The sequence below is a fragment of the Balaenoptera musculus genome, chromosome 9 (assembly GCF_009873245.2).
Source record: "Balaenoptera musculus isolate JJ_BM4_2016_0621 chromosome 9, mBalMus1.pri.v3, whole genome shotgun sequence".
Classification (NCBI taxonomy): Eukaryota; Metazoa; Chordata; class Mammalia; order Artiodactyla; family Balaenopteridae; genus Balaenoptera; species Balaenoptera musculus.
Genome location: NC_045793.1, coordinates 100,834,218 through 100,857,163, shown reverse-complemented (window position 1 = coordinate 100,857,163; position 22,946 = coordinate 100,834,218). Strand labels below are relative to the sequence as shown.

Below are 22,946 nucleotides of genomic sequence, written 5' to 3'. Positions count from 1 at the left end.
TCTCTTCAACATAGTAGTGGAAGTCCTAGCCACAGCAATCAGACAAAAAAAAAAAAGAAATAAAAGATATCCAAACTGGAAGGGAAGAGGTAAAATTGTCACTATATGCAGATGACATGATACTATATATAGAAAACCCTAAGGACTCCACACAAAAACTACTAGATCTAATAAATGAATTCAGCAAAGTAGCAGGAGATAAGATTAACATTCAGAAACCAGTTGCATTCCTTTACACTAACAATGAAATATCAGAAAGGGAATGTAAAAAAAAAAATACCTTTTAAAATCGCACCAAGAAAATAAAATACCTAGATATAAACCTGAGCAAGGAGGTGAAACACTTATATGCTGAGAACTATAAAACATTAATAAAGGAAATAAGTGAGGATTCAAAGAAATGGAAAGATATCCCACGCTCTTGGATTGGAAGAATTAATATCGTTAAAATGGCAATACTACACACAACAATCTACAGATTTAATGCGATCCCTATCAAATTACCCATGATATTTTTCACAGAACTAGAACAAATAATCCAAAAAGGTACATGGAACCATAAAAGACCGAGAACTGCTAGAGCAATCCTGAGGAAAAAACCAAAGCAGGAGGCATAACTCTCCTAGACTTCAGACAATGCTACAAAGCTACAGTAATCAAAACAGTGTGATATTGGTACAAAAACAGGCATATGGATCAATGGAACAGAAGAGAGAACCCAGAAGTAAACGCACACACCAATTAATCTTCGACAAAGGAGGCAAGAATATAAAATGCAAAAAAGACAGTCTCTTCAGCAAGTGGTGCTAGGAAAGTTGGACAGCTGCATGTAAATCAATGAAGTTAGAACACACCCTCACACCATGTACAAATATAAACTCAAAATGGCTTAAAGACTCAAACATAAGACACCATAAAACTCCTAGAAGAGAGCATAGGCAAAACATTCTCTGACATAAATCATGTTTTCTTAGGTCAGTCTCCCAAGGCAATGGAAATAAAAACAAAAATAAACAAACGGGACCTAATCAAGCTTACAAGTTTTTGCACAGCAAAGGAAACCATGAAAAAATGAAAGGCAACCCAAGGAATGGGAGAAAATATTTGCAAATGATGAGATAGACAAGGGCTTAATCTCCAAAATATACAAACAGCTCATGCAACTCAGCAACAAAAAAAACCCAAACAACCCAATCGAAAAATGGGCAGAAGACCTTAATAGACATTTCTCCAAAGAAGCCCCAGTAGGCACATGAAAAGATGCTCAACATCTCTAATTATTAGAGAAATGCAAATCAAAACTACAATGAGGTATCACCTCAGACTGGTCATTAAAAAGTCTACAAATAACAAATGCTGAAAGGGTGTGGAGAAAAGGGAACCCTCCTACACTGTTGGTGGGAATGTAAATTGATGCAGCCACTATGGAAAACAGTATGGAGGTTCCTCAGAAAACTAAAAATAGAATTACCATATGATCCAGCAATCCCACTCCTGGGAATATACCCAGACAAACCTACAATTCAAGAAGATACAGGCACCCCTATATTCATAGCAGCACTGTTCACATAACAAAAACATGGAAACAACTTAAATGTCCATCAATAGATGAATGGATAAAGAAGATGTATATATATATATAATGGAATACTACTCAGCTGTAAAAAAGAACGAAATAATGCCATTTGCAGCAATGTGGATGCAACTAGAGATTATCATACTAAGTGAAGTAAGTCAGAAAGAGAAAGACAAATACCATATGATATCACTTATATGTTGAATCTAAGATGTGGCACAAATGAACCTATCTACAAAACACAGACTCATATACATAGAGAACAGACTTGTGGTTGCCAAGGGCGAGAGGGGGAGGGAGAGGGTTGGACTGGGAACTTGTGGTTGGTAGGTGCAAACTATTACATTTAGAATGGGTAAACAACAAGGTCCTAATGTATAGCACAGGGAACTATATTCAATATCCTGTGATAAACCATAATGGAAAAGACTATTAAAAAAAGAATGTATAGATGTGTATAACTGAGTCACTTTGCTGCACAGCGGAGATTGGCACAGCATTGTAAATCAACTATACTTCGATAAAAAAAATAAAATAGATAACTAAGGAGGACCTACTCTATAGTACAGAGAACTCTACACAAAATACTCTGTAATAGCCTATATGGGAAAAGAATCTAAGAAAGAGTGGCTATAGGTATATGTATAACTCATTCACTGTGCTGTACACCTGAAACTAACACAACATTGTAAATCAATTATACTCCAATAAAAATTAAAAAAAATAAAAACCACTTAAAATTATATATATATGAGACATAGAATGTCATTATATAAAGGTAAAAGGGTCAATCCAACAAGAGTAATTTCAAATATTTAAAAATATTTTTGCACCTGCCATAGGGGCCCCTAAATATATAAAGCAAACATTAACAGACATAAAGGGAAAAGTAGACAGAAATACAGTAATAGTAGGGGACTTTAATACCCCACTTTCAACAATGGATAGATCATACAGACAGAAAATAAGGAAACAGTGGACTTAAAACTACACATTACATCAGACTGACTTAACAGACATATACAAAACATTTTATCCATCAACAGAATACACATTCTTCTCAGGCACACATGGAATATTCTACAGGATAGATAATATCAACAAAGCAAGTCTTAATAAATTTAAGAAGACAAATTATATCAAGCATCTTTTCTGACACAGTGGTATAAAACTAGAAATCAATTACAAGAAGAAACCTGGAAAATTCACAAACCTGTGGAGATTAAACAACATACTCCTGAACAATCAATGAGTCAAAAAAGAAGTCAAAAGAGAAACCCAAATACATCTTAAGACAAATGAAAATGGAAATACAACATACCAAAACATATGGGATGCAGCAAAAGCAGTTCTAAGAAGGAAGCTCATAGCAATATACGCCTACATTAAGAAAAAGAAAGAGCTCAAATAAACAATCTAACCTTACACCTCAAGGAACTAGAAAAGCCCAAAGTTAGTAGAAGGACAGAAGTAACAAAGATCAGAGCAGAAATAAATGAAACAGAGACTAAAAAGACAACAGAAAATATCAATGAAACTAAGAGCTGGTTCTTTGAAAAAAGAAACAAAATAGACAAACCTTTAGCTACTCTTATCAATTAAAGAGAGAGGACTCAAACAAAATTATAAATGAAAGAGGATACATTACAACTGATAACACACAAAGGATCATAAGAAACTACTATGCCAACAAATTCGACAATCTAGAAAAAGCCTAGAACTGTCAGAACTAGTAAACAAATTCAATGAAGTTTCGGAATACAAAATTAATACACAAGTATCAGTCTCTTTCTATACACTAACAACTAGAAGAAAGAGAAATTAAAAAAACAATCCTATTTACAATTGCATCAAAAGAATAAAACAACTAGAAATAAATTTAACTAAGGTGGTGAAAGATCTGTATGCTGAAAACTAAGACATTGATGAAAAATTTGAAGATGACACCAATAAATGTAAAAATATTCCATCCGTGTGCATTGGAAGAATTGACATGGTTAAAATGTCCACACTACCAAACGCAATATATAGATTCAATGTAGTCCCTATCAAAATTCCAATGGCATTTTTCTCAAAAAAGAAAAAAAAAAAACAAAACACTAAAATTTGTGTGGAACCACAGAAGACCACGAATAGCTAAAGCAATTTTGAAAAAGAGGAACAAAGCTGGAGACATCACAGTTCTTTGTAACTATATTGCAAAGCTATAGTGATCTAACAGTATGATAGTGGCATAAAACCCACACACAGACCAAAGGACGGAATAGAGAACCCAGAAATAAGCCCACCCACATGTGGTCAATTAATTTACAACAAAAGAGCCAAGAATATACAATAGGGAAAGGACATTCAATAAATGGTTTTGGGAAAACTGGACAGCCACATGCAAAATTGTCCTAGGTATTTTGAATATTATTTTGAGAGTCTGTTTAAATTCTAAGGAGAATGTTGATCGTATTGTTTTGGCAGGTAATCCGGTCACCGGTGGGTCAGCCTGGGTCAGAGCCCACAAGCACAGGGAGCCCAGGAATTCACCTGTACCTGTACTGAATCACTCCCCTAATCTCCCTCCTCTTCATGCCTGACCTGTTCCTTGACAGCTCCCTGGGGCCTGCTTTCCAGGACTTCGAGCCGGAAGTCTGGGGCCTTAGTTTCCCCCCTTGCTGCACAGCTCCTGCAGCTGCGTCCACTCCTCAGCTGCAGGAGGGCGGAGAGAGAGAGCAGCGGGTGGTTGCCTTACACTCTCGTGGCCTCACCTCCTCTGGTTAGAGGGTAGCTCTTCTCTCAGGGTTTCAGGGGCCTGCCTAGCCGACACTGCCACCTCCACATCACTGCCCAGGAGCTGTGGTGGGTTAAGAAGGCAAAAAAGGGAAGGGGCCTGTAGGAACTTTACTTCTGTCCCTTGGACCAGAGGGATTCTCTGGAGCCCTTTCTGTCCACATTGGGGGCACTTCTAGGTTTCAAGCTGGGCCACCCTGGGAGAAAAAAATGGAAAACTCACCGTGGAACTCTGAATCTGATCCACTTCATCTGCCTGCTACTTACTTTCCAGTTCTCTGAGATCCGCTTTCTGCCTTTGTCCAGGATTTATAGCTGTGGTCGTGGGGAGGGACCAGTGGAGGGGGCTCGCTCCTCCCTCCCAGGACAGTCCTGTTGAAGCAGCAGCTCTCCTGCCCCCTTGCTTGCTTCGCCATGGACCTCACCACTGCCTACCACGCCACACGTCACGTGATGTCCACCTCCCATCACTGCGATGGAGACCCCCACGAGCAGGGCCTCGCTTGCCCAGTGCTTGAACGGCGCCGGCACACCAGACATGCCCAGCAAATACTTTTTGAATGAGTAAGAGTCAGGCTGGAGCGAGCCAAGGCTTAGAAGCTGTGTCTGGTCTTCTCAGGCTTCAACTCTCCTCTGAGGTCCCCGGCTTTTTCAACACCCATCAGGCAGGCAGGAAGGCATGTCCCGTCCCGCCCTTTGGCTGGCAGTAAGGCCACAGTGGCCCCCCAGTCTAGCAGCTCCTCACCACGCCACCTGCACCCAGGCCAAGCAGCCTTATTCTCACCTAACCCAAAGCCACCACCTCTACCAGGGCCTTTGGCCTCCAATCCTGCCTCCACAGCGGCAAGTGACTTTCCAATATAACCATGCTTCAGACTCTCCAGTGATTCCCATTCGTCAGGACACAAGGCCTGGCCCCTCTATGCCTCTCTACCACACACTTGTTTGCTGTTCTATGAGGATTGGTTCTTTGCTGGTGCAGCTGCAACTTGGCATCTTGACCCCGCCGCTCTGCTTCGTTTCTTCACAGCCCAGATCGCAGTAGCCCTTGTCCCCCAAAAGCTGAATGCAGAAGTCCCGGGCCTGCACCCAACTCTACACTGCCCCCTAGTCCCAACCTTGGCCTACCCCTGGGCGCTCCTGATAAGCTGGGCACAGACCTAATAACCAGTACCTCTGATTCTGGGGCTCCTTGGGGACATGAATCCTGGATTTTTCTTTTTCTTTTCAAAGGTGGTTTCAGCTGGGAGGAATGAGCCTGGCTTGGGTGAAGGTAACTAGGGTGGGAGAGTGTGGCACATGTGGATAAGAACTTGACAAAGGGATGCGAAAGCGGAAGACCTTCTGTTCCTCTCTGGCCCAAGCAGCCAGGCCCCCAGCTACCCCTGGCTGTCCTGGAAACCCAGCCCTGCCCAGCTCAGCCCTTGCTCTACACTGCTGCCACCTCCCACAAGGCCAGACCTCTCCCCAGGGCTACGGTCCTCACCAGCTCCCCCGCTCTGCCCACAGCAACCTTTCCTCCTCCCCTGTGTGGAGATGACGGCACAGCACCCTCCCCCAGCCTGGCTGTCAGCCAGAGGCCTCCACAGGGCTCATCCTGTGGGCAAGGCTGGGGCGCAGAGCCTGCCAGGGCAGAGGGACCTGCGGAGGGGGGTCAGGAGTCCCGGGGAAGGTCCCCTGCCAATATACAGACCCCATTCATGGGGGAGCAGAACAGCGCCCCAGGGGGAACCTCCTGGCAGCTCACACGTACGCACGCAGGTGTGCACACATGCAACACAGACGTGCGCGCAAGGCACACGGACGCGCACGTGCGGTAGGACGTGAGCAGCGCATGCGCGCGCACCTAGGCACGCACATGTGGGTGGGTGGACACACGTGCGTACTCATGACCCTTGGCTCCCTTCGACACCAGGCTAGCGTACTTCCCGAGACGCAGGCTTGTCCCCGGTTGCGCTGAGTGACTCGCAGAAAGCACTCAGGATTTTCCCGTGCCCCTGCCTGGCAGCGGCAGCCCCGAGAGCTGGCAGCAGGCTGACGGGGTGGGGGGGGGGCCCAACCTCAGGGGGAGTCTTTCCCCGGCCGGCCCTTCTGTTCCCGCTAGCCCCCTTCTCAGGCTTGCCGGAGGCCCGGGCTTCTGCCTTCCTGCCCGGCCCTGCTCGGCAGCCCCGCCCAGCCCGGGCTCTGGGCACGTGGGGACTGGTGGCTGACGGGGCCATTTTTCCAGTGCGGCGCTCGGCCTGCCTTCCACCCGGCTCTGCTGCCGGCCACCTGCTGCCGCCCGTCAGCCCCGGAACGCTGACTGGCAGTTGGCTGGGGCGGGGGCTGGGGCCAGACCGTTATAAAGCTGGGGGCGCCCGGGGGTCACCTGTCCCTGCCTGGAGCCCGCGAGTGCCCTCCGCCGCCGCCATGCCCACCCACCCCCTCGTGATGGTTCGGCACGGCGAGAGCACCTGGAACCAGGAGAACCGCTTCTGCGGCTGGTTCGACGCGGAGCTGAGCGAGAAGGGGGCTGAGGAGGCCAGGAGGGGGGCCCACGCCATCAAGGACGCGAAGATGGAATTTGACATCTGCTACACGTCGGTGCTGAAGAGGGCCATCCACACCCTCTGGACCATCCTGGACACGACGGACCAGATGTGGCTGCCCGTGGTGCGCAGCTGGCGCCTCAACGAGCGGCACTACGGGGGTCTCACTGGCCTCAACAAGGCGGAGACGGCCGCCAAGCACGGGGAGGAGCAGGTGAAGATCTGGAGGCGCTCCTTTGACATCCCTCCGCCCCCCATGGATGAGAAGCACCCCTACTACAACTGCATCAGCAAGGTGAGCGGCTGGGGGGCGGGGGGGTCGGGGGGGTCTGGGGACAGGGGCCCAGGCTGGGGAGTGAACAGCGGCACGGACGCCCCCAGGAGCGTCGCTACGCAGGCCTGAAGCCGGGGGAGCTGCCCACGCGAGAGAGCCTCAAGGACACCATCGCCCGGGCCCTGCCCTTCTGGAATGATGAGATCGCCCCCCAGATCAAGGCCGGCAAGAGGGTGCTCATCGCAGCCCACGGGAACAGCCTGCGGGGCATCGTGAAGCACCTGGAAGGTGAGGCCCGTCCCATCCTCACACAGGGTATGGGCAGAGGTGGGGGGGGGGGTGACACGTTCCCCTGAGCCAGCGAGCCCCCAGCTGCTCGTTTCGTAAAAGTGCCGGCTGCCTCGCTGAGGCAGCTTCGCGGGCATCGGCACCCAGGCAGGGCAGGGCTTCCACACTGTGAACTGGACTGGGAGGCGTGAGAAACCACTTAAAAATCCAGCTCTGTAAAAAAGAAATTTCCATTGCCGTGTCCCCTGGGACACTGTGTAACGTGAGTCTCCTTCTGAAGATTCTGGGTGAAAATGTGTGCCGCCACTGACCCAGGGCCCAGGTCCTGCACAGGGGTCCACAGCTGGCCTGGCTTCCCAAACACAAGCCTCGGGTGGGAGGAGGGAAGGCCCAGGGGTGGCCTCTTGCCCAAGGACACCCACCCCTGAAGAGGTAGGGCCATCTGGCTCTAAACCCCAGCTTGCTGAGTGACCCTGGTCAAGCCACTTCACTGGCAGCTGCTGGATAAGGGACTGAGGGTGGCGCCCTGCCCGCACCCCAGCTCACACCCACTCGGGGCAAAGACTAGTCAAAAGAAGGGTGCAGGGTGCGGAGAACACCGGAGACCTTAGGTTGCTAGCTCCGGCTTCCACGAAAAGGGGAGCAACCCCTCCCAGCATGACAGGCTTCCCCCATGGAAGCCCCCGTCCGCCATTCTGAGGCTGAGTCCACACAGACGCCTCACGGCTAGCGCTGAGCCTAGCAGATGGAAAGAGCACCTGCCCTCTCTTCTGGGGGCTCCCTGCAGCCTGGCCTAGGAGAAACAAAGGCACCGAGGCAAACGTGAGTGGGGTCTGCCACTGCCCAGAGCATGTTCCCTTAAGGCCTCCCTGCACCAGCGGGGTGGGCGGGGTGACAGGAATACCAAAGGTCGAGCTGCTATTCCAGGCCAGGTCTGTGGGAGGCCAGCAGGGCTGGGTCGGGTTTCCACAGAAATCTCTTTTCACCTGGCAGGGCCCCCCGTCCACCCCGGCCACGGGCAACGCTTCTCGCTGTCCCTATCCCACCCCCTTTCTCAGGGGCACCGCTGCTCCTCTGCTTAGGATGTCCAGAAACTAGAACTCTCTAGAAGCCAAGTGGTTAAGGTCTTTCCTGACCCCAAACACCCACCAGTCTGAGCAGAGTTCACGCTGGGCCAGGGGCGCCGATGGCGTCACCCCAGATGAGGACAGCTCGGGCCGGAGCGAGGTCCTCGGCTCACCACAGCTATTTCTGTCGGCTGCTGTCTTGGTGCTGCCTTGACCTTCTCGAGGCACACTTCTGCGGCCGTGCTGTCGGGTGGGAGGGCGGCCGCCTGGCAGACAGCTCTGTGGCCCGTAAAGGTCACGCAGCCTGCTAAACGCGAGCAAGCAGGTGGCTGGCTGGCAGGCAGGCTGGGAGGGCTGAGGACCCTGTTCCTCCGGCCCAGGGATGTCGGACCAGGCCATCATGGAGCTGAACCTGCCCACGGGGATCCCCATCGTGTACGAGCTGGACCAGGCGCTGAAGCCCACCAAGCCCATGCACTTCCTGGGTGACGAGGAGACCGTGCGCAAGGCCATGGAAGCTGTGGCTGCCCAGGGCAAGGCCAAGTGAAGGGTGGGCTCTGGCAATAAAGGCACGTCCTCTCACTGCCTCAGGCCAGTGTGGCCCCAGGCCGCCGCCCCCCAGCGCTCGCTCAGGGCTGGTTCCGCCTCGGGCCTGGGGCCCGGGATTCCACACACACCGCCCCGGGCCCCCGCTGCCTGCCCAAGCCTCCCCCGCTGGGTGCGGGGACCCCGGGAACACGGAGGCCAAGAGCCTCCCTATCCCCGGCTATCGGGTGGCTCCTGGCAAGCCCCTACGATGACCCGCAGAGCGGAAGAGCCGCTTGGTAACCCTGCTCTAAATCCGAGTGCCCAGCGTCACTTAGGGAGAGTCCAAGTGACCCAGCCCTCCCCATGGCGAGCGAGGACTGTGGCCAACACACCACTTCCTTCACACTAGTTGTCCTCTACTGTCCTGGCAGCCCCAGGGTGGGAAGGGCAAGGTGGTACCCTGAGCCCTGCCCCAAGGGTGTCCCCTTGTCCAGGGGCAGACAAGCCCACAGGTGGCAATGCCTGATTCATGGGGCTTTGACAGCTGGGGTGGGCCCTGGAGGCTGTCCTCAGAAATCAGGACATGGTGAGGCCCGCCCGCAGCTCAGCCTGAGAAGGCAGGAAACGCCATCTGCAGCCAGGTGGGGAGGGGGCGCCGGGACTGGCCACCACCTGGGCCGACGGCCTCCGCAGCGCATCCTTCGCCCCCAGCTGTTTCCACCTGGCGCCTCCCAGAGCACGAGAGCTTAACTCCCCGCACGCTCAGCGGGTGCAGGTGCCTCACTCCAGCCGCGTGTGCACACTGGCTGTCCTGCGTGGGCGGAGGCTCCCCATGGCAGGGATCAGCGTGGCCCTCGGCCCCTCCCACGGAACTGAAACGCAGGCGGCTGACTTGCAGTCACACGTTGACCTTTATGCCTCTTCCAGATGGCTAAGGGTTGGTCAGGGGTCTGAGGGTGCACACGTGAGGGCTACAACAGGAGGGCTCGGAGCTAGGGCCGGCGTGGGGCAATTCTTACTCCAGAAGCAGACACGGGTGGGCTGGGGCAGAAAGAAGGAAAGACAGTAGGAACAGGCCACCATGGTTACTTTCTCTAAACCGTATCAACTGAGGTGCACACCGGGACCAGCAGACAAGAGCGAGCCACGTGGAAGGACACGCAGTGTCTGTTGATGTTTTCACCTCTTCCTTCACATACTTAGATGGGGGCTTGGTTGTCCCTATCTCCACTGCCCAGAGCCCAGGAAGAGGGACAGAGAAATGGGGAGCACAGAGCAGGTTCCAGGAAGACTGCTACCAAAACTGTCATGACCCACTCTGACTTTGGTCATAAACTCTAAGTTCACTGTTCCCAAGGGTCACTGATAGCTATAGACACCATCCCTTAAAGCCAAGAGGAAAAGGAAAAAAAGGCAAGTGCAGAAGGAGACCTCTAGATGCCCCTGCTCAGACCCACCCCCGCAGACTGGCAGTGCCATACTCCTTGGGAAGAGGTCACTGAGAGGCTGGCCCTGGGCAGGGCTTGGCTCAATGTCTTCTGTTGGGGGTCAAGGACCAGGCTGGTTGGGAGGACTTGGGAAGCTGTTGGAAGCGCGTTTGGAGATCACCAGGTTATTGCTGCATTTGGGGCAACAGAGGCCGAGCCACCCAAGCCAGAGGGAGCCCGAGGGCCTGCCCTCATCAGGGGATCCCATTCCTAGAAAAGTGCCGTACACAACCCTCACGCCACCTCTTCCAGCAACAAGGAAATCACGTCTGGGTGGGGAAGGGAAGGACAGCCCTCGGCTTCGGCCGGCAGTCAGGGGTCCTTACTCAATGAGCTCCACGTAGTTGGCGGGAAACATGCCAAAGTGGCCGTCTGGCCCATAGCCACGCCACCAGCCTTCGTCAATCACCTCAATGCCCGTGATGAGGTTCTCGGGGTCAAAGGAGATCTCGGTCTCGTCGGCTGCAAAGAAGGGGAGCCCAGATGCGGCGCTGAGGGCTCTGGGACAGCCAGCCCTCAGCCTGTCCTGATGCCGCTCCTGTGGCCATTCCCCCAGTACACACCTTCCTACAGGGCCTGGCCCTGCGCTCAGTGTCCCAGCGAAAGGCTGGAGAACAGCACTTCCACACATCAGCCTCTCCCCGAGGCCTCTACCCAGGGCCAGCACGGGCACCGGCATCCAGGCCTGGCCCCTCTTCTCTGGTCACACTCTGTGGCACTAGAACAAGGCGGGCAACTGGGATTCACACCAGTGGACAGCAAGTAGCTGCCCGGAGCACGTGGGGAGGCCTGAGCTGGGCAGGGCACCCACCCCCTCTCCCTCCTCACCCTCCTGTCTTCACTTCCGACACGCCCCGGGGCTATCCCCTTGAGGGAGTCTGCAAATCCTGTCTCCTGATCTTGGGCCCCATGGTTTAAGGTGGCAGAGCTGCAGCACGTTACCTGCCTGGTAGTCATACAGGGCCCGGGCACAGAGCCCTTTCCCACTCAGCCCCGGGTAGTGGTCAATGCGCTCAGAGCTGGTATCTTGCTGCTGCACCTGCCCACGGATGGGAAAGAAGAAGAGAAGTCTGGGATCGTGGTTACCCAGATTCAACCCTGCCTGTGACCAGGGCTCACGGCAGACTTGGGGGGAGGGCACACGGGGCACGGGATGCTCCAAAATTAAACAAGGTAATTCACAGGTAGTGCGCCAAGGAAAAGTCAGGCATCCCGTGATGGGCACGGCCAAGGAGCGTGTTTCTGGGCACGCGGGCCCTTCACACATCTGCCCTGCTGCAGAGAACCCACCACTGGCGGCTCCTCGTAGAGGGTCTCCTGCTCTGGGGGCTCCTCGTACATGGCCTCCTCTTCCACCGGCACTGAGCACGGAGGGGCGCTGGGCGCCGGCTCCTCGCGGAGATCTGCACGGGAGGACACGGCCCACTCTGAGCCAGGGGAGGGGAGAGGACATGCCACGTCTCCCTCCCACCCCCAACCCCCCACAGGGCAGCCGAGAGCCTTGCCTGCCCCGGGCCTTGAGGTGGCGTGAGCTGACTCTCTGCTGAGGGGGGTCTCCGGCTGGGTGAGCTGCTTCTGCAGGAAGGGGCTCCTCAGCTTGCCTGCAAACCAACGGTAAACACTGAAGACATCACACTGCTGGAAAGGGGGAAGAACCGAGCCCTCTCTGCCCCTTCTGTGCCCTGCACTGCCCGGAGGGTGGACCTGTTCTGGGACGGCGGCTGTCACGCAGGGAGCGAACGGAGACATGCAGCAGCTGCAGGAACACCACCCGCTGTACACACGTCACACACACATCGTACACTCCAAGCAGCCCCTTGGGGGCCGTGTGCAGTGCTGGAGAGCGGACCAGCAGTGCAGTCCGATATAGCCTTTGGGGGCCAGAGAGGTGACTGATGCAGGTCCCTGAGACCCAGCCAACAGCCCAACGTCGGGGGGCTTACAGGGCCGGGGCTGGAGGGTGTCCACTCTAGAGCCACACACGGCCCCTCCTGTCCCACCAGGTCAAGAGCAGGAAGGGGACACCTGGGTCCCCGGCTCCCGTGCCAGACGCGACCCTCATGAGCACGGGCTCTCCTTACTCATCCCTTTCACCTTCTGGTACGTCTGTCTCTAAGTCAGGGGGCCCTGCCCTGGGACCCCAGGCTCCCCTTCAGCCTTCCCCTGCCTCACAGCTGGGCGCAGAGGGAAGTCTCACCTGGCTGGGGGCTGGAGATGGCTGTGGTGGACACGGCCCTCTCCTTCTGCTTGAAAATCTCCCGTGGGTGTGCTGGCTGTGGACAGACAGGCTCCTGAAGGAGCGCGCACGGAGCCGGCAGTGAATGAGGATCCGGGAGCCATCGGCCTGCCCGGCTCCCTGCAGCTGTGCAGGGGGTCAGGAAGCAAAACACCAAAGCTGAGGGGCTCACAGGCCTCTGCCAGGAGCAGGCGGAGGTCCGTGCCGGGCTGAGCTTCTGCCCGTGGCTCTCCTCTCCACTGACGGCCCTGACACACCACGTGTCCCACGTTCTAATCTGCCCCAGCAGGCTGCAGGCCCCTCCCACTAAGCCCCTCCCCCGGGTCTGCTGGGCGGGGTGTGCGCATCTGCAGGGACCCACACGGCCCCCCCCCCCCCCCCCCCCGGGGCTCACAGCAGGCGGCCTGCGCGCCTGTCCCGGAGGAGCCTCAGCGGATCGGGGACCCGCGCGCGTCCCTTTGGTCCCTCAAGGTGGGGGCGTCCAAGACTCACCTGCTCCTCTCTGTTCCTTGAAAGCGCTTCACGCGGCTCCCACTTCCTGCTGGGAGGGGCAGAGGGAAGAGCTACGGCCCGGCCTCGGCCCCCCCCTCACCTGCCCCTGGGGGACGCTCGTAGGGAGGAGGAGAGAAGGTCCCAGGGCAGCCCCGCCTCACCTCTGGGGCCCGGCCTCGCCGCCCTGCCCCTGATAGCGCTGCTCCCGGAGCGCGGCCTCGCGCAGCTCCCGCTCTCGGCGCTCCTGCTCCAGCCGCTGGCGCTCCTCCTCCACCCGCCGCTTCTCCTCCAGCCTGCGGTTCTCCTCCTCCTTCTGCAGGGAGAACCGCGGGCGGCTGCCCCACTCGGCCTCTGCGCTGCCGGCCGCGTGGACCCGCCCTCTCACCCCCGGCCTACGCAGGCAGCCTGCACGGGCCGTGGTCAAGCGTGGGCTCTACAGCAGCACTCACTGGCCTTGTTCCCTAACGCCTCTAACCCTCAGTTCAACCATCTGCACGTGGGTGCTACCAGGGACATCTGTTCTATGAGCTTATTGTAAGAAAAACTGAGACACAGCAAGTAAACCATTTCCTGGCTGGTGCACACAGGACCAGACCAAATGCCAGCTCTCATCCTCATGCCCTGGGCGACACTTACCTCTGCTTTGGCCCAAAAGCTGTCTTTGCCAACTCTTTTGATCTCAGACACAGCGTTGGTCTTCTGGTACACAGAGCCCTGAGGGGGATGGAGAAGTCACTACAGGGTCATTGACAGGCGCACAGAACGCAGGTAAGAACTGTTAGGATGGCACCTGGCAGAGGGAGTGGCGCCTGGCCCAGTGACCCTTGAGGAGACTGATACCTAGAGGGCGTGAAAGGCCCTGGAAACTGCAAGTGGGGAAGCTCAGCCCCGGACAACACTGCACCAGGCCCCTGCGGATGGAAGCCAAGGCAGGAAAGGCCCCTTGGCCTGCCTGAGAGTCCTGGAGGCGGGGCAGTTCTGAGGCAGGCCTCTGGACAGGGGCCCCTCAGACAGCTGACTGCCACGGCAGCACCCCCAGGGTCTCCAAGAACCCCAGCTCCCATCCCGCACCTGACCACAGGCCCACAGGCGTCCGTGTGCCCGCAACTCAGAGGGGCCTGCCCTGTCCACCACCAGAAGTTTCTCCAAAGCAACCACCGTGCAGGGCGGCACAGGACACTCTGGGGCCATGGCCTGGAGGGTGGACGGAATTTCCCTGCAGAGAACCTCTGACCACACATAAGAGGCTCTGGAACTACCAGGCAGGGTCAAAGGCCATGCCTCATGCCCACCAGCACCCGCCTCACCAGGAGGCAGCCCTTGCTCCTGTCCGGCTCGGGGTCACCGTCTGCACCGCAGTCCGGCTCCAGGACCGGAAGCCAGGCAGGAGGAGCCCAGCCCCCGAGGGAGCACGCGCTGAGGGCGGGTCTGATCGGTCCGGCAGCTAGAACTGCACGCTCCTGCCCGGCCACCTCGGGCCCACAGAGCACTCACCACTGGGGCCTGGGGGCCCGTGTCCTGGAAGCGGCTGCCCTCTCTGTGGAAGGTGTAGTTGGCCCCTGAGGCCCTGGCCACCTTCTGCATGATGCACTCGGGCTCCACGTCCTCCTCGGCCCTGGCGTTGATGGTCACGTGGGCCCCCTGCAGCAGGAGCGGCACTTCATGAACAAGAAGCACCGCAACCCCAGGAGAGGACAGGACGCACACCTCGGTCCGCACGGCACAGCGGCTGCACCGCGCTCAGGGTCAGGAGACCCTGCCAGGAACCAAGGCACGCTCTCCCCAAGGCCTCCGGAAAGCCAGCTGAGGGAAAGCCATCGTTCTTGTCCCAGCCTGCATGCGAGGCTCCTGCCCTCCACGGTGTGGCCTGTTCTGTGGTGCTACAAGACAGCCCAGGCATTAAAGGGCTTCTTTCTAGTGAATGAAATCCAACCTTAAAAGTCACCTGGAAACAAGCACATTTTCTACAGAAAGCAAGTTACTGATTTCTTCTTGAGAAGTGAGAACTATGACCTTGCTGTTACTAAATACCAATAAGCTCGGGACCTTCTCTTTCGGCTCCTAGATGGAGAAACTGAGGTGCATCTGAAGAAGTGTGGGCAGAACCAGAAATCAAAGTCCTGAGCCTCCTTGCCAGTAACCAAAGAAATGCAAAGAGTTAGCTGACAAGTGAACAACACATGCTTTTTGATACAAATGCTTTTGAAATTAAACAAGGTTCCATTACATGATGACTGAAATAAACACGTGCAGAAATGGAGTAGAAAAGAATGCCTTAAAGGGAACGTGCACGCTGAGGCTGTGAGCAGAAGCAACCCGCCTTCTCCTCCGAGTCCTGCCAGTACTGCTAGAAGTCTGTGCTCATAAAACAAATGTAACCCAAGGCCTAGCCCCACCCCAAGACCAGCTCCAGCAGGGCCTCCTCAAGGTCCTTCGCCCTTCCTTCCCGCTGAAGCCAGCTTGCAGGAGGCCCTGGCTACCTCCTGGGCAAGAGGAGAGCAGCCTCTGGCTACGCCCTGAAGTCCAGACACAGCATCGGGACGTGAGGCACACTTCCACCTCCGGCTGTGATGCCCGCTCACTCACAGCCTTGGAACCCCGGGACCTGGTGAACTCTGCGAGGCCCTGCACGGAGCAGCCCTCACCTTCAGGAAGCTGGCCATGGTGCTGACGTGGTTGGCGCACGCTCCCTTCCGCACGTCATTCACGCCCTCGCCGGTCTGCAACACAACACACGCAGCATGAGCCGCCAGTTCCTCGGTGTGACCCAGGACTCCCTGCAAAGCCACTGCCCACTCCAGGGACTCGGCAGTTTCCCTGTGTCCCGGGAAGGAGCAAACCACAACCCCAAAGCAGAGGACACGGTGAGCCCCCACACCCCCGAGTCGGGGAGGCTCTTGGAGCAGGACGGTCGCCAGCGTCCACTGTGGGGCGCTGCCTTAGAACTCCCTAGTCCCGACCCGGGGGCTCCACTTCATGAGAGCCCCCGTCCTACACTCCCAGCGCCCTCCCAGCCCTTATCCAGGCACTCTGCTCCCTCAGGGTGACTACCTGAAGGGGACAAGAACGTGAGTGTCCTGTGGCTGTGTGTACTCCATTGCACAGGAGCAGTTCTGGGCTGGAACAGTGAATTCTACACTAGCAAGGCCCCAGGTATTCTTTGGGCCACACTGAATTAATCCACTATTCTGTTCATTCACCAGATTCAAGCTGTTCTAAAGTCAAGTCCTCTTCTGCTCCAGTCACAAAAGGCAAAGCACGAAAGAAGAAAAGGGAGTTTTTCCGGGTCACACCTAGATGAGAACTCGGAAGCCCTGAAGTTCCACATACCCAGTTGATGAGGACAAACTTGGGCAGGCCGGAGTTGGGGTCCTTCACTCTGCAGAAGGCGTACATCACCTTCCCACTGTTGAGCTCCTCCACCATTTCCTCCAGGCCCCCCTCTGCAGCAGTCACAAGGAGAGTCAGGGGCAGGCCAGGCACCCCACGCCCACCCTGGCACCTAGTCCATCAGGAAAGGAAACCCCAGCTGCCTCTAAACCAGGGTCCTCAGCCCCATCTGCATCTGAATCAGATTCCTAGGCCTACCCGCACTAAGCTGACTTACGAGAACTGGATGGAACCCAGGATCTGCATTTGTGAAAAGCACCTCAGCCCCGCTCACCACAACGAGAGAAAGCCCCTAAGAAGCAATGAAGACGAAGGAAGGGACGGAGGGAGGGAGGAAGGAAGGAAAGGCACCTCAGGTGATTTTGTAAGCCACACTAGTCTAAAAACCACTCGTGTAAACCCACAGGTAATTCTGGAAGTAAAAATGTCATTTATGCTACAAACCAGGCAGGCACCAGACCTCCAAATGGAGGGGCTCTGCAACAATTTTACCATTGCCTGGACTCCACAAACCGCCCTGGAATAACAGGGCCTGACGTGAGTCACCCTGCGCTTACCCACGTCTGCTCAGACTCCAGGGCCACCCAGAGGGTCCCAAGCAGAAGTTAACTTCCCGCCATATAGGGCCTCAGCTCTGAGACTCTCTGAGTAGGGATAAGGGAGTGATGGGGCCCAGGAATGCCGTTCTCCCCTGACACTCAGTCTGTGAGCCCCAGCATGTACTAGAGTTTTGGGTTCTCATCAGGTATCCCAAACCCCCTCAGACTGTGAGAAGGACCTGGATCAGGTATTTTAGCTACAGGGCTCCACGGAACCTGGGGCAGTCCTGAGGCCCTGCTCTGGGCTCTTACAGCAGAGCCTGTGAATACCACTGAGGATGGTGGTATGAAACTCAGCTGAACTCTGCAATTCTCAGTCCCCTATGGCATCACACTGCACCTGAGACCACCGTCAGTGGCAGTCCCTCTAGAAAGAGGACTACCAAGGAGAGGCACTCCAAAGAAGGAGACGTTTTCTACCAACAAGTCACCAGAACCGTTCATGGGGCAAGCAGAGAACACGCTAGTGAACAGGTGCTGAACAGTGAAGCCGTGTCACTCGGGTCAGGTGAGCTGCCCTTGAGAACGAGGAGTCAGGGGTATCAGGTGGGGGGCCTGCAGTTTCACCCCGTTTTTGAGGAGCACTTTTCCAGGTCACCCTGTCCCAGCGGACCGTGTGCACTGATGTGACCTCTCCTGGGGGAGGGTGTGCCCTGCAGAGACCCGGCCCACCAGGAAGAGGACAGAGGGAAGGACGTGTCTGCACCGCCTCCTCCACCACCAGCACCCAGCTCTGCGGGACTGTCACCCTCCCAGCTGCAGCCCAGGCCAGGCCCTGGGCTGCCTGCAAGCCGGAGAGGGCAGCTCTTCCCAACTACAACACGGACAGAGAGCAGTGCCGCCTTGCACCACCAGGCAGAGAAAGCCAAGGAGAAGGTATTTTCACTTAGAAACGTCTGAAACCCGAAGCCGGCCAGGAGGAGCTGTGAACGCCGGGGGCCCACACTGCTCAGCGGAAGCCTCTGTCCTGCCTGGCTGGCTGCAGTCAGCCCGATCAGGGGACCGGGGAATTCCTCAACACTGAATGAAGCTGATGAGGGGTAGGCCCACCCTTAGCCAGGGGAGGTGTCACTGCAGTCACGCCACATGCAGGGGACACCGATGCCCCCTGAGTGCCCTGCCTCCCGCTGTGACGGCCGAAACGCCAGCAGAGACGGAGCACGGATGTCACGACTCTCTCCCCTCCACGCACCTCACCCTCCCTCCCGGGCTTCTGCCTCCTGACGGTCCGTAAGAGCCCATCTGCTTCCTCGCTTGATCATACTCACCCCCAGTGCCAGCCACACGGATGTCATTGCTGTTGCCTTCATAGGTAAAGAGGGCCCTGAAACAAAACACAAACAGGCGCTACAGCCAGTGCCCTGGTCACCATCTGCCCCCACTGTGCCCACCAAGGCTTCACGCTGCACCCCAAAGAGCTCAGCGGGACGGTAACCCTGTAGGCTGACACAGACCCCACTCTGAAGTACAAGGCAGGATCTCAGTAGGCCGCTGGGCCGCCCAGAGCTGAGCCTTCTCGGCTGCAGCTGGCCCGACTTACCAGAGCGGCCTGTCGTGAGCACAAGCCTATGGAGACGGGGCGCATACATCTACTCGGAAGGAAACTGAGCTGTGAAGTTTTACGGCAACCTTCTACACATTTATGTGTGAGATACTCACCTAGCTACCATGTATGTGAATCTGAACAAACAAAAGATACCTGCATAGTCCTGAAACCAAAGCACCCCGAGGAGAAACAGGAAGGAGAAATACGTGCATTTTCAATGAGCCTGTGTCTATCTGTGGTCTTCCGGGAAGGCTGAAAGGTTGGTGGAGCAGGTCTGCCTGGCCTGAGGCTTTTCCAGCAAACACAGGCTTTTATCGGTTGCGTAGGGCCTTGGAAACCACAGGGGCCATGACTCAACATGAAGTCAGGCCCCTCACAAGACAGGCTCCCTGTCTGGGCAAGTGCTATATCTAGCAGAGCCTTAGGTCTCCACAGGTGACCCTAGGTCACACCGCCCTTCTCCTATAAGCCTAATTATTCATAAGAACTCTGGTAAAGATTTGGGCTTATAAATTATGGGAAACTGTATTAAATCTGGGCCACGGAAGGTCCCTTGACCAGAACAAAGGTCACTCAAAGAGAACATTCTAGAATAGGTGGCTTCTGAGCAGTCCACACGAAGCCCAGACATCGGCATGAACCCTGCGGCGGCTGAGCTCCAGGGAGTGCCGGCAGACCACCAGGTGAGGGTGCTAATCCACCGGACAGCAAGTCAAAGGCAAAACCCGGTCTGGGGTGTCATCTCCCCACGCTCCACGGCACACGCCTGCTGAGGCGCGCCGGACAGAAGCTCCAGGGTCCACAGTCTGACAGGAGCCATGTCAACTTCCACTCAGCTTCCCCAGGGCCTCACTAATGCCACTGGGCAGAGCTGCCTAAGCCTGAGAAAGTCAGAAGAAATTAGACCCAGGTCCAGAGATCTGGCTGGGAGGGAAGCACAGACTGCCAGGAAAGAACCAGTGCTTCCCAGCAGAGGGGAGAGAGTGCAGAAGGAGAGAAACACTCAGAAAAAACAGGGAAAAAGAAGACTTGGGTGGTGGCAGACATCCAGACTCCGGTGGCCAGAGTCCTGACCAGCCTTCCTCCTGGAGGCAAGAAGCCCCTGGCTGCAGAAGACAGGGGCACCGGACCAGCAGCAAGAAACAGAGACGGCTGCTCAGCTTAGCTCTTCCAAGAAGGGATCCAGCGGCTAGCAAAGGCCACGCTCCGTGCCTGCCACCTACCCCTCTGACTTCATTCCCCTCCACCCTGGGCTCCAGCCTGAGCCACCTTCCTGAATGTTCCCGGTTCAGAGGCTCACCCCACATTCAATCAAACAACCCTTCTTTCAAACCGACATGAAAAAAAAAATGGTGCGTTGGCTTGTGCAGGCATATAGCACAAGGAGTATGGGGCACTGGGCATCTTATAATTCAGTCACTTGCCAAAAGCCTAATCTGAGAACCTGCAGCTTGCTAGCGATGGGAATGCAGCCACAAATAATCCCTCAGAGGCCCTGCCCGTGGAACTTACTTTCTAATGGGAGACAAACAAAACACACACACGCGCGCACCAACACTAACGTACTGTCAGATAGTGCAGTGGGTGCACGAAGTGAGCAAACACGCCACGACCTAGGGGAAGAACAACCTGGGGGAGCCAGGAGAAAGGGCCGGTACGGAGAGCTGATGCTGTGGCTGCTGTCCATCCCACCCGGCTCCAGGGCCTGGCCCAATGCACCCACTCTGCACGAGGAACTTTTTATGACCCGCCAAACCGGAGAGCACCTCTTCTTGCTCTGATATCCTCTGCCACTTTTTCCGCACCGCTCTCAGTACCCCTACATCAGGGACAGAGATGGGGACCACCCCACCCTTTCTGGTGAAGAGCAAAGGTGACAAGAAAATCAGTGAGGGTGTCTGGTGCATGCCTGAAGGCAGTCAACCAGGGACATGGGAAAATGTGACTACAGCCACGGAGACAGGAGTCCAGAAAGGCCTCTCCAAAACGGCAACATCAGAGCTGAGACATGAAGTCTGGGGAGCCCCCTAGGATGATGTGGAAAGGCGCTCCAGGCAGAGGAAGCAGAAAGAACAAGGCCTGTGAGGAGAAAACAGCTTTGCAAGTTTAAGGAAAAGAAAGCAAGCTAGAGTGGTGGTAAACAGGTGTGACCACAGCACGGTAAACAGGAGGGGCGGTCAGGAGCCTGTCGGCCATGGCAAAGAGTCCAGGCTGTGTTTATGATGCAACAGGAAGCCACTGCAGAGTTTAAGCAGGGAAGTGACATGGGTCTAGATATTTTTTCAGCTAGTGAATGGGGACCTGCCCACATCGACGTGGCCCCAGAGATTCTGCAGACCCAGGCAGCTGGTGTCCTGAAGCTCTTCCCTAAAAGGCCTGGGGGGGAAGGCAAGGCAAGGCAACAATGTCCTCAGTGTCACAACAGTACACTGTACAAAAGCCGCTCTGTGCTGGGCACCAGGGAAAGCAGACACGCGAAAGCAGTAGCACCTGACAAGTGGAGAGAGCCACAGTAGCTCAGCCGCGCCCAGCGGGCCCCTAGGCAATGGGAAAAGGCTCCCGCCCCAAAGCTGGTCACCTTACTCCATCGTACTCAGCATACTTCTTGGAAGTACAAGTTCTCAAAACTGGTCAGTGAACACAATTTAAGCAAAAAGGAAGGTAACAGAGAATTACCATGCAAAAAACAACCCTAGTTGCAGGACAGACAGCTGACCCTATGTGTGGGCTGCCCAGGGCTCTCCCAGAGACTTCAGATCCAGGCTTCCAGTACTATAAAGCCCCTAACACCGACACCCTAGGAAAGGATGTCACTGGGAGGTGGAGGGAAGATGGGACCTTTTTCCAAACACATAACCAGCATCGTCCTTTCCTTCATCTGCCCATGGCTCAGGAATATGAAGTATATTCTTCTTGGAGAAAGGGAGGTTCTAAAATACATATTCACAGGGAACCAGGGCCTTAAACCCCTCCACCTTCCTGCCTGACATCTCCAAAGCAAGGCTGCCAGACCACCCTCAGAGTCCCATCCCTGAGCACAGCGTTTGGAAGAAGCCGGGCGCAGCTTCCGCTTTCTCAAGGAGGGCTGTGGAGGGCCCCTTTGTCCAGGGAAGTCCCCGGGCAAGAAAGGAGAACCTGGCGAAGCACTCAAGCACAGCCAGGAACACGATGCATCAACGAGGCCCGCAGGGCCGAGACCGGTGGCCAGCGGAGCGGAAGGGCTGGGGACTCACCGGACCCCCACGCCGGGTTTAACCTGCCCACGCACGGTGGGGCAAGGGGAGACAGGGTGGGGACCGCTCCCCCCGGGGTGTGGCGCAGGTGCGGGGCAGACACGGCTCCGCGCCCCCTGGCTCCCCTGGCCCCAGCCCGCTCCCGGCCCGCCCCAGGCCGCCTCGGCGCCCACCAGTCGGTCGGGGACTTCTCGTTGACCACTTGCTCGTAGGCCTCCTTCAGCGCCGGCCCGTTCCGGCTCAAGTTCACAGCCATGGCCAACCCCGCGGTGTCCGCGCCGCAGCCGCCACCGCCGCCGCTTCCGGGCCCGGGCCGCCCAAGGCGGCCCCACGCCCCGCCCGTCGGCCGGAAGCCCCGCCCCTACGGTCGGAAGCGGAAGCCGTGCAGGCGGGGCCAGGGTGAGCGGGCCGAGTGCTGGCTAGGCGTCTAGAGGGCTGCTGGGGAGTTGGGCCCCGCGTGTGGGTTGCAGTCTACAGACAGCTGGACGAGGGGGTGGAGGGAGGGCGCGGCCTTCTGCGCGTCCCCGTGCTCTGTCCCGCCGAGCCCGGGCGCGCCTTGTGGGTCCGGCGGAGGGACCCCACCCAGCCCCCTGTTCGCTACACTCACGGAGCCCTGTGCATTTTATTCTTCAACTCTTGTTGCAGTTAAAGCACTTGCTTGAGAATCCTGGATTCATGACAGGCACGGGATCCCCCGATCCTCTGTGTGGATCCTCAAAAGAAATTTTATGTATGAATGAAGCAGGCATGAATTAATGAGAAGAATAAAAATGAACACTAAGTGATGGTCACACTGCCACAAACCTAACTCAAAGTGCTGTCGTGTTTCTTTGACCTCACCTGCATTTTCTAGTGAGGTAGAGGATGCGGTGGCGGAGGAGAGATGAGAACCTGCCCTGCGCTGGTCCTGTTACCCAATCAAAC

The 22,946-nt window shown here is 55.8% G+C and overlaps 2 protein-coding genes across 4 annotated transcripts; one reads left to right on the top strand and one right to left on the bottom strand.

The window, feature by feature from the left end:
* Positions 1-6,709: 6,709 nt before the first annotated feature.
* On the top strand, positions 6,710-9,101 carry PGAM2 (phosphoglycerate mutase 2). Its single transcript, XM_036863319.1, has 3 exons — positions 6,710-7,177; positions 7,264-7,444; positions 8,892-9,101. Exons 1-3 carry the CDS (start codon positions 6,764-6,766, stop codon positions 9,056-9,058), a joined length of 762 nt encoding a protein of 253 aa, XP_036719214.1. The 5' UTR covers positions 6,710-6,763; the 3' UTR covers positions 9,059-9,101.
* Positions 9,102-9,927: 826 nt separating this feature from the next.
* Positions 9,928-22,348, bottom strand: DBNL (drebrin like). Of its 3 annotated transcripts, none has more exons than XM_036863316.1 (13): positions 22,196-22,348; positions 18,512-18,567; positions 16,585-16,697; positions 15,900-15,974; positions 14,749-14,895; positions 13,891-13,968; positions 13,416-13,567; positions 13,255-13,303; positions 12,724-12,817; positions 12,032-12,127; positions 11,817-11,929; positions 11,469-11,565; positions 9,928-10,988 (listed from the first exon to the last, which is right to left on the bottom strand). In XM_036863316.1, exons 1-13 carry the CDS (start codon positions 22,276-22,278, stop codon positions 10,849-10,851), a joined length of 1,293 nt encoding a protein of 430 aa, XP_036719211.1. In that variant the 5' UTR covers positions 22,279-22,348; the 3' UTR covers positions 9,928-10,848. The 3 variants fall into 3 exon arrangements, with proteins under 3 accessions (XP_036719211.1, XP_036719212.1, XP_036719213.1); XM_036863317.1 differs by having other exon boundaries at positions 13,255-13,300; XM_036863318.1 differs by lacking the exon at positions 16,585-16,697 and having other exon boundaries at positions 22,196-22,256.
* Positions 22,349-22,946: the final 598 nt, after the last annotated feature.